This window comes from Dryobates pubescens, chromosome 8 (assembly GCF_014839835.1).
Source record: "Dryobates pubescens isolate bDryPub1 chromosome 8, bDryPub1.pri, whole genome shotgun sequence".
Classification (NCBI taxonomy): Eukaryota; Metazoa; Chordata; class Aves; order Piciformes; family Picidae; genus Dryobates; species Dryobates pubescens.
This window is the reverse complement of record NC_071619.1, coordinates 14,275,317-14,287,810: the sequence shown is the minus strand read 5'-3', so window position 1 is coordinate 14,287,810 and position 12,494 is coordinate 14,275,317. Positions and strand designations below refer to the sequence as shown.

Below are 12,494 nucleotides of genomic sequence, written 5' to 3'. Positions count from 1 at the left end.
AAGCAGTTTGACATGCATTGCAGTGGATGGTGCAGTAGAAGGTGCAGGGACAATACGCAGTTCTTCAATGAAATGTTCAGCTGCTTAAACAATAGAAGGCCACCTTTTTACTGTAGGCTGACTCCTACAGTAGTTTGCACATTTCTCTGTGCCTATGGTAAATAGGAAAGGTACCTTACAAATATCCTACTAATCACAATCTTTCATTGCACACCTATGGTTTATTCTTGAAGGAACCAAGTGAGATACATCCGTATGGAATATGTCCGCGTGTAAAAATAGTCAATCATATTTTTAATGCTTGTGTTGTAATGGACATGTGCTGTGACAAATCAAAGTTGCACAGGTTATCTGATTTGAAGTGTCTTGAGTTTGAGTACTTGATTTTGCAACTATACCATTTTAGGATGGCTTTTAACATTGCATATATAGCAAGATGAGAAAACCTAGAAAACCTTAACTTGCTTGTAGCATTTCGGGACATACATAAATAAGTGGAAATGCGAGGTCAGCTCTTTGCACAATATTCATGTGCAAACTGGCCTTAAAGAGGCCTATCATCGAACCCATTGTATATTATTTGCATGATGTATTAATCAGTAAGTCATAATTTCTCTTTCTTAGTAATTCCAGTGTTTTAACAAAAAAAAATGTGTTTAGTACTTGTTCCAGGGCTGTTGTCAAGGGATCTGTTTGTTGTTTTTTTTTTTTTTTTTTCACAAGACTTCCTAAGAATATCTGCTTGCTGCTGGTGATTTGGAATGTAATTTCATAACTTGCATGTCTGAACATTTGGATTTTTGAGAATGCAAATTCTTACTTTTTCATGGAACAGCAGTGTCAAGAGTGATGTATTCCTTTCTGTATCAGGTAGGCAGACAGCACTTTCACTTCTGTATACATTAGTAAATATGATACATTGCCCTGAGTTCTCCGACACGCCAAAATATATTTCAAAGCCAGTATTTCAGTTGGTTTAGGTCTTTGAAAAATATCAAAGCTAAAAATATCAAATATGGGGGAGAGGTGTATTGTTATGTCTGTCAGAGGTCTGACATAATTGTTACCCGGTAGAAACACCTAACAGTGGCAGCTGCTGGCACCGCAACAGATGTAAGATAAAGTGTCAGTATAGGATTGCACCAAGTTTCCTAGATTCTGCATTGACTGCTGAAGCAATAGTGTCAGAATTTTTAACATAGCATGCCCCATACTCAGAAGACTGCTGCTCCTTGCCCTCATCTCCAAGTGCTAATTGTCTTAAAAAAGATATACACTCAAATTTAACTTTTTTTATGCCTTTTTTCCCCTCCAGTTGTACAGTGATGGTAATACTACACATTCAAATCAGAAAGCAGTGTCTGAGAAGCCTAGACTCTTATGAGGAGCAACATGTAAAGCTTAAAGGAAACAGACAGTTTTGTTAAGAACAAAGTTTAAATATGAGTGAATAAGGAACTCTATATCAAAAAATGTAAACAGTGAGAGGTTGCTGAATATTTTCCAATGTGAGTATTGCTTGAAATAGTATTCTTCTATAGTGATGTTTCATGTAGCAAAATAATGGATACATATGGGAGTAAATGAAACTTGCCAATACTAGTAATTTTTGTTATATTTGAGGCCTTGGCTTGGCAATCTTACTGTTCTAAACATTGTACTAGTCCTAAATGTAGGATTAGTAGAAAATTAATACCAACTGAACAATCTATTAAAGATTGTGTTTGTGTAGTACTGTGAACAGTCTGCCATAGGTAAGCTTGTGTAAGGTCTGTATACATTGTCTTGCCAGTGTCTTGTTTGCTTCACATCTCAGGTGTTGCCTGCATTGCAGATGGAAGAAATGGAGATTCAGTAGGGTAGGCAGCCATATGTTGAACATCTCTATCATAGGACTAAGTGTTTTTTTTCTAGAAGATAGGTTCATTACTTGAAGTAGAAGCAATTGATCAAAACCACAAGGAAGTAATTGCAGAATACTGCAACATAGTTCTGAGTGACTTGCTGAAACTTTGCAAGTGCAGTGGAGAAGACTGCATAATCTGGAACAAAAACCCAAAGCATGTGTATATAGCGAATCAGTTTAAGATGGATGAGTTTTCAGGTCCAGTGAAATCAAACACCTCTTGAACTAGTTAACAACCATTCCTAAAAGTTTTTCATTGCAATTTATTGTTGATTGTAAATACTCATTGCAATGTATATATTAACCAATGTAATGTTCACCACTTTAACCTTTGTGGAAGTTACTTAAGGGTAGGAAGACTTTATAGAGGGACGTGGACAGGCTGGATTGATGACCTGAGGCCAATTGTATTTGGTTCAGCAAGGCCAAGTGCTGGGTCCTGCACTTGAATGACAACAGCCCCATGTGAATGCTCCAGGCTTGGGGAAGAGTGTCTGAAAAGACACCTAGCAGAGAAAGACCTGGGGGTGTTGATCAGCAGCTGGCTGGCTGAATATAAGCCAGCAGTGTCCTCAGGTGGCTGAGAAAGCCAATAGCATCTTAGCCTGTACAGGGAAGAATGGGACTAGCAGGTCCAGGGAAGCAGTCCCCCTCTATGCAGCTATGTGAAGCTGTTCCTTGAATACTGTGTTCAGTTTTGGAGCCCTCACTACAAGAAGACAGTGAGTTGCTGGAGCATGTCCAGATAAGGGCAACAAAGCTGGTGAAGGGTCTGGAGAACAAATCCTAAGAGGAATGGCTGAGGGAACTGCAGTTGTTTAGCCTGGAGAAGTTGAAGCTGAGGAGAGACCTTACTGTTCTGTACAGCTGCCTGAAAGGAGGTGGTAGCAATGTCAATGGTGATCTTTTTTTTTCTAGTAACAAGAGCTGGAATGAGAGGCAATGGCCTCATGTTGCACCAGAGGAGGTTTAGATTGGGTATTAGAAAAAATAAGGATTATGAGACACTGGAATAGGCTTCCTAGGGAGGTGGTTGAATTTCCATCCCTGGAGGTATTTAAAATACGCATGGATGGGGTACCATGGGACATGGTTTAGCACGAGACTTGGTAGAATTAAATCATGTTTGAACCCAATGATATTGAAGGTCTTTTCCAACCAAAACAGTTCTATGATGATATGAAATGTGTAGGCTAAATCTTATTTTAAAAGTGGTAGTTTGTGTAATAACAGAACTTGTGAAGAAGCACATATGAATATATACATTAACACATCAGTAACAAATTGATGCTTTCTTGCTGGCAATGCCTCCATATACTTACTAATTTTACAGCATTTAAAATTACACATTTGGAAATACAAATTTAAAAAAATTAATGAAACAGAGTAAAAGCTGAGTAAAAAGGACAACACATGTCCATTAATCCAAAACATTTAGACAGCTTTATTGCCACTCATCACATGAAGTACAGTTCTATTTTTAGCTTGTACACTGCAGTACATGAGGTCAAGTTACTCTTTAAGTTCTGGGGATGTGCACTTTTCAAAGAAACTGCTGAAAGCAGTGATCTGTATTACATGCAACAAATCAAAAAGAGTAGATGGCCGTGGGTATTCTCACTTGAAAATGTCCTACAGGAAATCTATCTTTAAACAGCAGTCAAAGGACCAGCCTCTGTGGTATGTAGTTCTTCACGTGACTTTGAATACCAGTGTTGTCACAGATGGAAACCACAAACAAGAGCAGATCAGCATTGGCTTCTCATGTTTAAGTATGAGGACTTTTCTGATGAATGCCATGTGGCCTGGATGAACTACATTTTATACTGCTTAGTAGGTGCTCTTAAAGAGTACATTCCATCATTTTAGATTCTCTTCTTTTGATACCTTATTCACGTTTTGGGATGATGGAAGAAATGATTTTTAAAGTCTTCATCTGAGCAGTTCAGGAAGAGTTAAGAAACTCTTACAATGTGTTTCAGTTTTGTTGAGTCTTTTGTGTTGTTCTGGCTGTCAATTAGAACCAAGGAGGTGTGCTGATGATTCTCTACTATTTCAGTGACGCTGTCAAAACGCTGGATGGAGAAAACAAAACTTAATTAGCCCTGGCTTCCTTTAATGCTCGAATGTCAACAATAATTGCTGTAGCATCTTTTTTCTCTGTCCTTCTCCACCATTGAAGAGAGTGGGGCTATGACTATGAAGTGAGATGCTGCTCTGCCTTTTCATAAGTGCACTGATCTTGCTCTTAGTCCTGGTTCTGGTCATAAACGTTAAATTTGGACAAGGAAAAATACCATGGCTGCTACCTGTCTCATCTCATGCTCCTTTCCGTTTCTGATTGCCACTTGCACAAACTGACACATAGGTTGTTATGTGGTATATTAAACTGACTGCTTTCAGTTTACCTTAATTTATGTCAGGCTGCAGACTGTGGCACTTCAGAAGCTGCTGCTTCTGTAGTTCAGCCACATCAGAGAGGTATCTCCAGGAGTAATAAGGCACAGACAGCCATCAATAAGAACTGTTTTAGTTAGCAATGTTAATATTTGTCACTGAAAATTAGTATCCAGAATTTGCTAGGGCTGTACCTTTTTCTTCTGAGGTAATTTATTTATTTTTGTTGAAGGCAAGATGAGTTCCAGGCTACTATTTGTTCTGTAACCTCAAAACTGTTTCCTGGGAGGCACATAATTAAGCTAAGGCAAGCCTACTCTGTGCCGCCAATTTCTACTGATGTTTGGGTTCCAAATTTCTGGTTTGCTGTCAGATTAATTATCTGTGTGGTATAGTAGCCACCAGTGATTTTTGCACTTTAGAACTAGAGTTTAACTTTTTTTTTAATGTGATAATAGGATTAAAAGTACTGTCATTCTCATTTTGGATAGAGGGTTGTTGGTTTTTTTTCTTTCTTTAGAGCATGGCTCTCGTTCCTTTATGATTTTCCAAGAAAAGGTAACTGGAGTCTTAGGTAGAAGGTGAATAGAGAGCTATAAAGAGCTGTAGAATTCATCTAGCAGCTGCATCTCTGATGCTGATAACTTCTCCAAAGGGTTCTACATTTCAAACTTGATCTGTGCTTTTATTACTGTATGCAGGAGCTGATGTTACACTGGTTTCTCTAGCTTAATAAATCAGTCATTATATGTGGTATACTTTTATCCTGGTTCATGAAGAATCTTTTTTGTCCTAATGCAATATCTCTTAATACTTGCTTATTAGAAGTATAGAATGGAAAACTTAGGAAAAATCCCAACACTTCATCTCACCTCTTCTCCACTTTTTTCTCTGCCCAGTGCATATTGTCTTGTCGATTCAATAAATCTTATAGGGATGTTGTATACTCTTCTGTTGTAAAACACAACCAGCGTGTATGGCTGCCGTGAATCCTGTCCAGAACTCTTTCTTACTAGAAAAGATCCATCCTGAAGAGAGAAGTAGTAAGTGCATCCAACTTAATTTTCCTAACAACTTAGTTTTTAGCTTAGTATTTTCATCTATTTTTGCATTAAACCCTTGTCTCCCATTTGAAAAACTCTGCATTAGGAGGTAAGAAGTGGGTGTCATTTAAGAGTCAGCTTTGCTGCTGCCTGCTCTTTCTCAACCAGTGAAAGAAAGAGATAAAACAGAGTGGCAGCAGCCTGTTGTGGTCCACAGATTATTAGGAAATTAAGTTACTGTCAGTGTCAGGCAAGAAAGCAGTGATAGGTAGAAATACTGTTTCTGCAGAGCTGCAAAAAGCACTCTTGTAAAGATGAGCCCCTACAGTTAATTGACACTGCAGCTAGCAGTAGCCAAGACTGGTCATAACCTTAGTGCTCTGCCCCTTTACCCTGCTTCATGGAGCTGGGTAAGAGTGGAAATGAAACTAATGCTGAGAATGCCCATCTACATGTAACTGTTCCCTTCCATGACACTACCTTTTGTACACAATACTTGAGGGAACTCAAATCCTCCAAATGCCTAAATGTGCAGCAGCATCAGCCTTTCCAAATAGTAGCTGGTTTCCCACTGTGGTGGGAATCATTTAAAAGTCAGGGGGTTCAGCCTTCCATTTAATGGATGCATGTGAGCTATCAGATCATCTGCAACTCTAGTGTAGAGTAGTACTCTCTGCAGTGCACCAGTCTGAGTTGCACTAATGCAACGTAGTTGCATAGTTTCACCACAACAGTTCGGTATTTGAAAGTACTTTCGTGACGCAGCATTCTGACTCGTTCAGAACACAGCTAATTTTCTTAGAGTATTTCTGGTTGTCTTTTTGTGGTGTGGTGTTTTGTTTTGGTTGGTTTGGGTTTTTTTTTGGTTTTTTTTTTTTAAATTTGAAGTTTCTTCATAAAGCAGACGTCCTTTTAAAGTCACCTACCATGTTTGATCGGTACAATGCATCTTCTGCTGTTTTCCTATCACATGTAGCAGCGTACCATGCTTTACTGTGAATGGCAGCATCCTGGAAAGAGAAAGCGTGTTTCCCTTGTAAAATAATAATGGTAAAAATAACAAAGAATATGCTCTTATAGGGGAGTGATAGTTGTTAAGAACTCAGAGCACTTAGAAGAGACAGAATTCAGAAAATTCTTTGCCAAGGAGCTCGGTGTGTGTGTTGAAACAGTGGTAACAGGTGCGTGATAGAGGGCTGATAAATGACAGAAAAGAGAAAGATAGCCTGAAAGAAGTAGGTTCAGTTGGAGGACAGTTTGGCATTTTAAAAACAGGAATCCATTCTAGTAGAGTTTAAAGAAGGTGTCCATAAAACGTTGGGGAATAAGTTGACCATTAACAGTTTCAATGTTGCTCAGCTGTGGGCTAGGCCAAGCAAATGTCCTGATTTAGTAGGCATCTAATATTTGGGAATGAAGTTTCCCATATGCTTAATGCTTTTGTGAACATGATCACGGTTACTTCCATTTGGATAGTGCTTGGTTGGATAAGTGCATCTTTTGCTTTTTGTCTTTATCAAACAAAGACAAATAGACTCCTACAAAACAGAGGCGTAATTAATGTCTTTCCTCTACTAAACCATCAGTTTATGCCTCAGTGCTTTCACCTTGGACATGAAGTTTTGGTTGGGAGTGAGTGGATGAGATTATAATTTGAGTAAGAGAAGAAGTTGTTGAAAACTGGGTGGGATGTTCAGAATTGAGTGTATGTTTGGGAACAGGAATGGAGTTTAGGGAAAAGGTGTGAGGGATTTTTAGATAGTATGAAAAGAAATGATACACAAAAAGAGAACAGGATAAAGGATTAGAGGCCACATGAGACCTATACATTATTAGACCTCAATAGCTAAAAGATTAACTAACATTTTATAAAACCAGTAATCATAGTGATTTCCTGCTGAGGAGGTTGATGCAAAAGTTGAAGTGAGTGGAGAGACTATAGAAATAGTGCTGAGAGAATTTCCTAGTGAATACTTCTGGATATTAACCTTCCTGGTAATTTGAACACTTTTGTTCCGACTGTATAGATGCAAGCTTAACGAAAAAAACCCCCAACAAAACCTATTCTTTTCCAGACAGTCTTTGTCACCTCTACGTAAAACAGGTTGAAGATGAAGTTGCACATTATGGCTGAGCTGGTCTGGTCTAGCTGCTGGCTTTTCACTGCCAAAACTAAAATATCTTGGCTTCTCTCTTGTGCTCATTCTGTTGCTCATCTTTACTCCATGCTGAGATAACTCCCTTTAGTAATTCTGTGGGGGAAGGGTGGGGAGAAGTTATGTTTTTGCTTGTTGTTTTTTTTGTTTGTTTGGGGTTTGTTTGCTTTTTGGTTGGTAGTTTTGTTGGTTGCTTTGTTCTTTGTTGTTTGTTGTTTTTTTTTTCCTTGGTTGCCATGTTGGTTTTCTGTTTTGGGGGCATTGCACTGAATCCTTAAATTGGCTTAAGCCACAACAAACAACTTTACCATTTACCTCCAGAGTTCTTCTAAGTATTTCTCCAGTCACATTATTTGCTGGAAAAAGGTAGCTCGAGAGGAACTGCAGGCAGGCATGCAAGATACTCGACCCCTTAGAGAATGAGGCCAGTAAACCAAACTGTTCAACAGAACAAGGAGTCAACTGGCCACGGACCTCTCTTCTAGCAGTATGCATGGCCTATAATCTGGAAGCAAAAAGTTGCTGCTAGTTTGGATGGGGAACAAATGAAAAATGAACCTTATGGGCATGAATCATATCTGCAGGCACCTGTGCTGCGCAGTGGGAAAATAACACTAGCAGTTCATACACTTTTTTAATGGAACAAAATAGATATTGAAGTTCTTTTTTTGCCCATGGCTGTTACATAAAAGCTGCAAATGTAATTGCTACAAGCTATTTATTTAGTGTCTGCTGGATTGGCTAGCTGAAAGCAATTTTTATAATAAATATCCAGTAGGATATACTGTTAGGTTTTTTCCAGAACTTTTTAAGTCCTTTGTGTTCTTCACTGTTGTATTATCTTTGTCATGTCAGGTTTTAGAACATTAACGTTACTGACTCTGTATAATAGAGCCTTTGTTTTGCCTTCAGCAGAACTCTTTTTACCTTGTTTTTGAATACTAGGCTAGTATGAATGATTTCCTGCATTTTTGCAGTCTCCATTCAAAATGAGAGCAAGGGAAATAGCACTGAAATGAATATAACTTCGCATTTGCTTAGATTATTCAAAGCATAATGTAACAAAACAAGAAAAAAAAGTTGGTTGTAAACCTGACAGCATTAATTGTAATGAGAAGAGGCCTGTATAAAGGAACAGAATGGATTAGGACTTGCCAGCGACTAAAACAGGTAGGGGGTGGCATTGGAGCATCATCCTCCAAGAGGAGCAGTAGAGACTTTATACTCTGTTCTTAAAATTTTGCTGACACCCCAAACCACGATAGAGAGGGCAATGAATCTTCACTGCAAAAGTGGGACACAGGTGCCCTCTACAAAGAAGTATCATTTTTATTTAAAAAGGAGGTAGGGGAGGAAGCACAACTTTAAAGTTGTGCTTAAAGTTGTTTAAAGGATAGAAACATTTTTGTAATGTGAATTTAGTGAGTGTTTTACCTGGTCTGCAATACTAGACATAGATGAAATTCTGCTATGAGAGGAGGTACCCAGAGAACGGTTTGCAGCTTCTGGCACTTCTAGAAAAGAGAACAACATGTAAAGTTTTCAAAGTATGTTTGTTATGCTGTAAGAAATTGATTTGTTACAAGTTCTCCGGGAGATCTGTAAACACTTGACCTTGGGTTTCATTCAGGAAATCTGCCTACTGTAAATGAATGAGCCCTATATAAGTGTCTGGGACACCTGCCTGCTCAAAACAGAGAAATGGTTTGGTTAATAGCAGTTTGGTTAACAACTTGGTTAATAAGCAGAGTTGTTAACCCCCACCCCAAAAAACACCCACCACCACCTAAGTGAATCAGTGTGGTAACAGAGGAAGAAAATGCAGGAATGCAATGCAGAAGCACTCGGTCCAGTGTGATAAGTAGTCACATAGGTGAGGGAGTAAGGAAAACAAATACAACTCAAAGATAACAAATACAGCTCAAAGGTAATTTTTCACTAATATAGTACAACTGAAATGTTTGTATATGTATGCAGGAAGTTCAAGCAGCTAAAGAGAGAAGCAGAACTAGTAGGCAAGATTATGAGACTTAATTGTAATAAAGCACAGTAAAAAATAGCTCTTAGGAGTGAAATACAGATGTCAAAGAGTTAAGAAGTTAGAAGGAAAATGGTTGAGTAGTGTTGCCTAGCAATGATACAGAAAGAGGGGAAGTATAGATAATTGTTCTCTGGTAAAACAACCTTGGCCAAAGACAGTACAAGTCCCTGCTAGAGGTACTTGTGATCAGAGTTGGGTACAGATCAATATTGTTACACTAGAGAAGATGATTGTGGGAAGTTGAGTGTTACTCTATTATGGGAGTCTTTCTTTCCTGTTTGTTTTATTTATTGGGAAAAATTGCTACTAGGGGTTGTTAGCACTCATCTCTTATGATACTTTGCAGACTCCTTTATAAAATTTTTCACTAACATGATTCTGATTCAGACTTTGGTGTCAGAAAGCAATAAAAAGGTTATAAAGGAGAATTAAAAAATTCAGTTGGACTGAATAGCTCAAAGACACCTGCATGAAGTGGGTTTAGAACTCATTTTGAGATAAAGATGGAACTGTCTGGAAGCTGCATTCCAGGTACAGGGAAGACTTTTTAAGGAGCAATTCTAGCTCTCAATGAATAAATAATCATCTGATGAAAGCTATTCAATATTAATAATTCTGGATGTTTTCTGTCAAATTTTGATGAGCTGGGAAAGCCATTGTATGAGTAAAGTAAGAATTGCCAAAAGTCAGGCTGAATTAACACATTACAAAAGTAAATATAAATGATAAGATTTTGCAGTTGTACAAAAACAAAAGGGAAGTGCATTGTTTTTAAAGATAATCTAGGTACTAAACCAATAGTAGTTCTCATACAGAAATGGAAATTTGACCCAAAATGCAACTGAATTTATGAACCCAGATAAAAATTATCTCAGAAAATTTAAAAACTGGCGCATGAATTACAGGCTGGTAGCAAATATTTTAAATAAATGTCATGTCAGGGTGGGTACCAGATGTTTAAAGAATACCAAGTGTAATTGCTACAATTAAAGTAGTAAAACTGACCTGAGCAACTACAGGCCTTTTTGTCTGACTCCACAGAACACAAGGCCCTAGGAGAGAATTTGAATGAAAGAACCCTAAAATTTGGGGGTAAAGGTACAACTGGCAAGAGAAGATCTGAAATTTACCCCAGCTCTTTCATAAACTAACAGAGTTCTACAAATAGGTACTGTACTTAATCTGAACTTCAGTAGAACATTTGATACTGTGTCATATGGAAGGTTAGTAGTTCTAATGAAGATTATGAAAGTTAGCACTAGGCTTGTCTGGTGTCAAGAAGAGACAGCAGTTTATGATGATGGGGACCAATTGTACCTTTGATAAAGCTGTTATTGGACCTGTCACAGAATAACAGTGTGTTAAAGAAAGTTACTGATCAGAATATCATTTAGCACCAGATGACTTCAAAGATTAGTTATGCTTTAGGGATTAGTGAAAATTTGTTACAAGTTGAAGCACATCAGTTGTGCAACAGGAACAGACAAACTTGAGAGAATCAGTCTACTGCATGAGTATGATCATCATTATACTTCCAGAGCACAACAGATGTAATTGCAACATACACCAGGCAAGCATTTCCAGGAAGTACTAATAACAGCATTTAAGTTTAAGCTACACTGCTTGCAGATTTCTATGTGCAATTCTCATAATCTGTTTACAGTGCAAAAAAAGTAAGTTGACTGAAATACGTGCAAAAAAAAGGGCTTGTAGGAATGACAGACAAGCGTTTGCCAAAAAGACTAGAAATATGTTAGAGCTAATTGACACTTCTATGCAAAGAGTTCAAAGGGAGATGGGTCTCTTTAGTTTGGAGAGAAGGACACTAAGGGGTGACCTCATTAATGTTTATAAATATGTAAAGGGTGAGTGCTGAGAGGATGGAGTCAGGCTCTTCTTGGTGATGCCCAATGACAGGACAAGGGGCAATGGGTGGAAGCTGAGGCATAGGAAGTTCCATGTAAACATGAGGAAAAAAATTTTCACTGTGAGGGTGATGGAACACTGGAACAGGCTGCCTGGGGCGGTTGTGAAGTCTCCCTCTCTGGAGATACTCAAAACCTGCCTGGATGTGTTCCTGTGTGATCTGGTACAGGTGATCCTGTTCTGGCAGAGGGGGGTTGAACTAGATGGTCTTCCTAGGTCCCTTCCAGCCCCTAACATTCTGTGATATACATAGTACCTAATTTGTTTTTAACTGTGAACAGCAATGAAGTTCCTCTTTGAAAGTATTACTTATAAAAGAGCTTTAGCATTTCCCATTATAAAAATACCTTTCTGGGTTTGGTTTTTTTTTTTTTCCTGTAGAGAAAAAAACAACATTGCTGGATGCAATAATAAGCTGTCTGGCTTCTAGGCAACAAAAGCCTGAAATAGCCCAGAAATGCCATATTTAGGCTTCTGTGGCAGGGAAGACTGATGGAATCTTTGTTGTGGGAACTGACCCAAACTGCCTTTGGTAGACATCTAGTAATAGAAATTTGGTTGTCACAAACAGGACTGAAACACTGCTTCCCATTGATTAATTCAATAGCCATGACACACTCCCTTAACTTTACTAGCTGAGTGATGCCCCTGGGTGCTTGATCTGGTTGTCTGCGTTACAGAGAAGTGTTAACTGCAAACTAATGGATATTCATAACATCTTGGAATAATTCAAAGATTAATTTGAAATGACAAGTTCATCATATTTAATTTGAAATATGAATTGTACTTACTTGGCACAATTGAGGGCTTTTGGAGCAAAGGCCTGAAATAAATGTCAAGAGATTACAGAAAGGTCTGCGGAGATCTACTCAATATTGAAAATACTAAAATTGTGCATTTGAGGCATGCAGTGGTAGAATGTGTTCCATCTCACCCATTTGCTCATTGAGATATAAAAGCCATAGAGAGGTATTTAAAAAAGTCATATCCCACTCATAGTGACAATTAGGAATTTAAACATCTAG

General features: G+C 38.2%; 1 protein-coding gene across 1 annotated transcript in view; it reads right to left on the bottom strand.

Moving 5' to 3' along the window:
* Positions 1-3,534: 3,534 nt before the first annotated feature.
* The window catches only part of BLNK (B cell linker), a 44,136-nt gene continuing 35,176 nt past the window's right edge, over positions 3,535-12,494 (bottom strand). The window contains exons 19-23 of the mRNA XM_054163687.1: positions 12,261-12,292; positions 8,937-9,016; positions 6,273-6,356; positions 5,176-5,331; positions 3,535-3,981 (exon numbers count right to left, since the gene is read on the bottom strand). Coding sequence (XP_054019662.1) covers positions 3,862-3,981; positions 5,176-5,331; positions 6,273-6,356; positions 8,937-9,016; positions 12,261-12,292 — 472 coding nt within the window. The 3' untranslated portion in view covers positions 3,535-3,861. The remainder of the gene's footprint in view (positions 3,982-5,175; positions 5,332-6,272; positions 6,357-8,936; positions 9,017-12,260; positions 12,293-12,494) is intronic.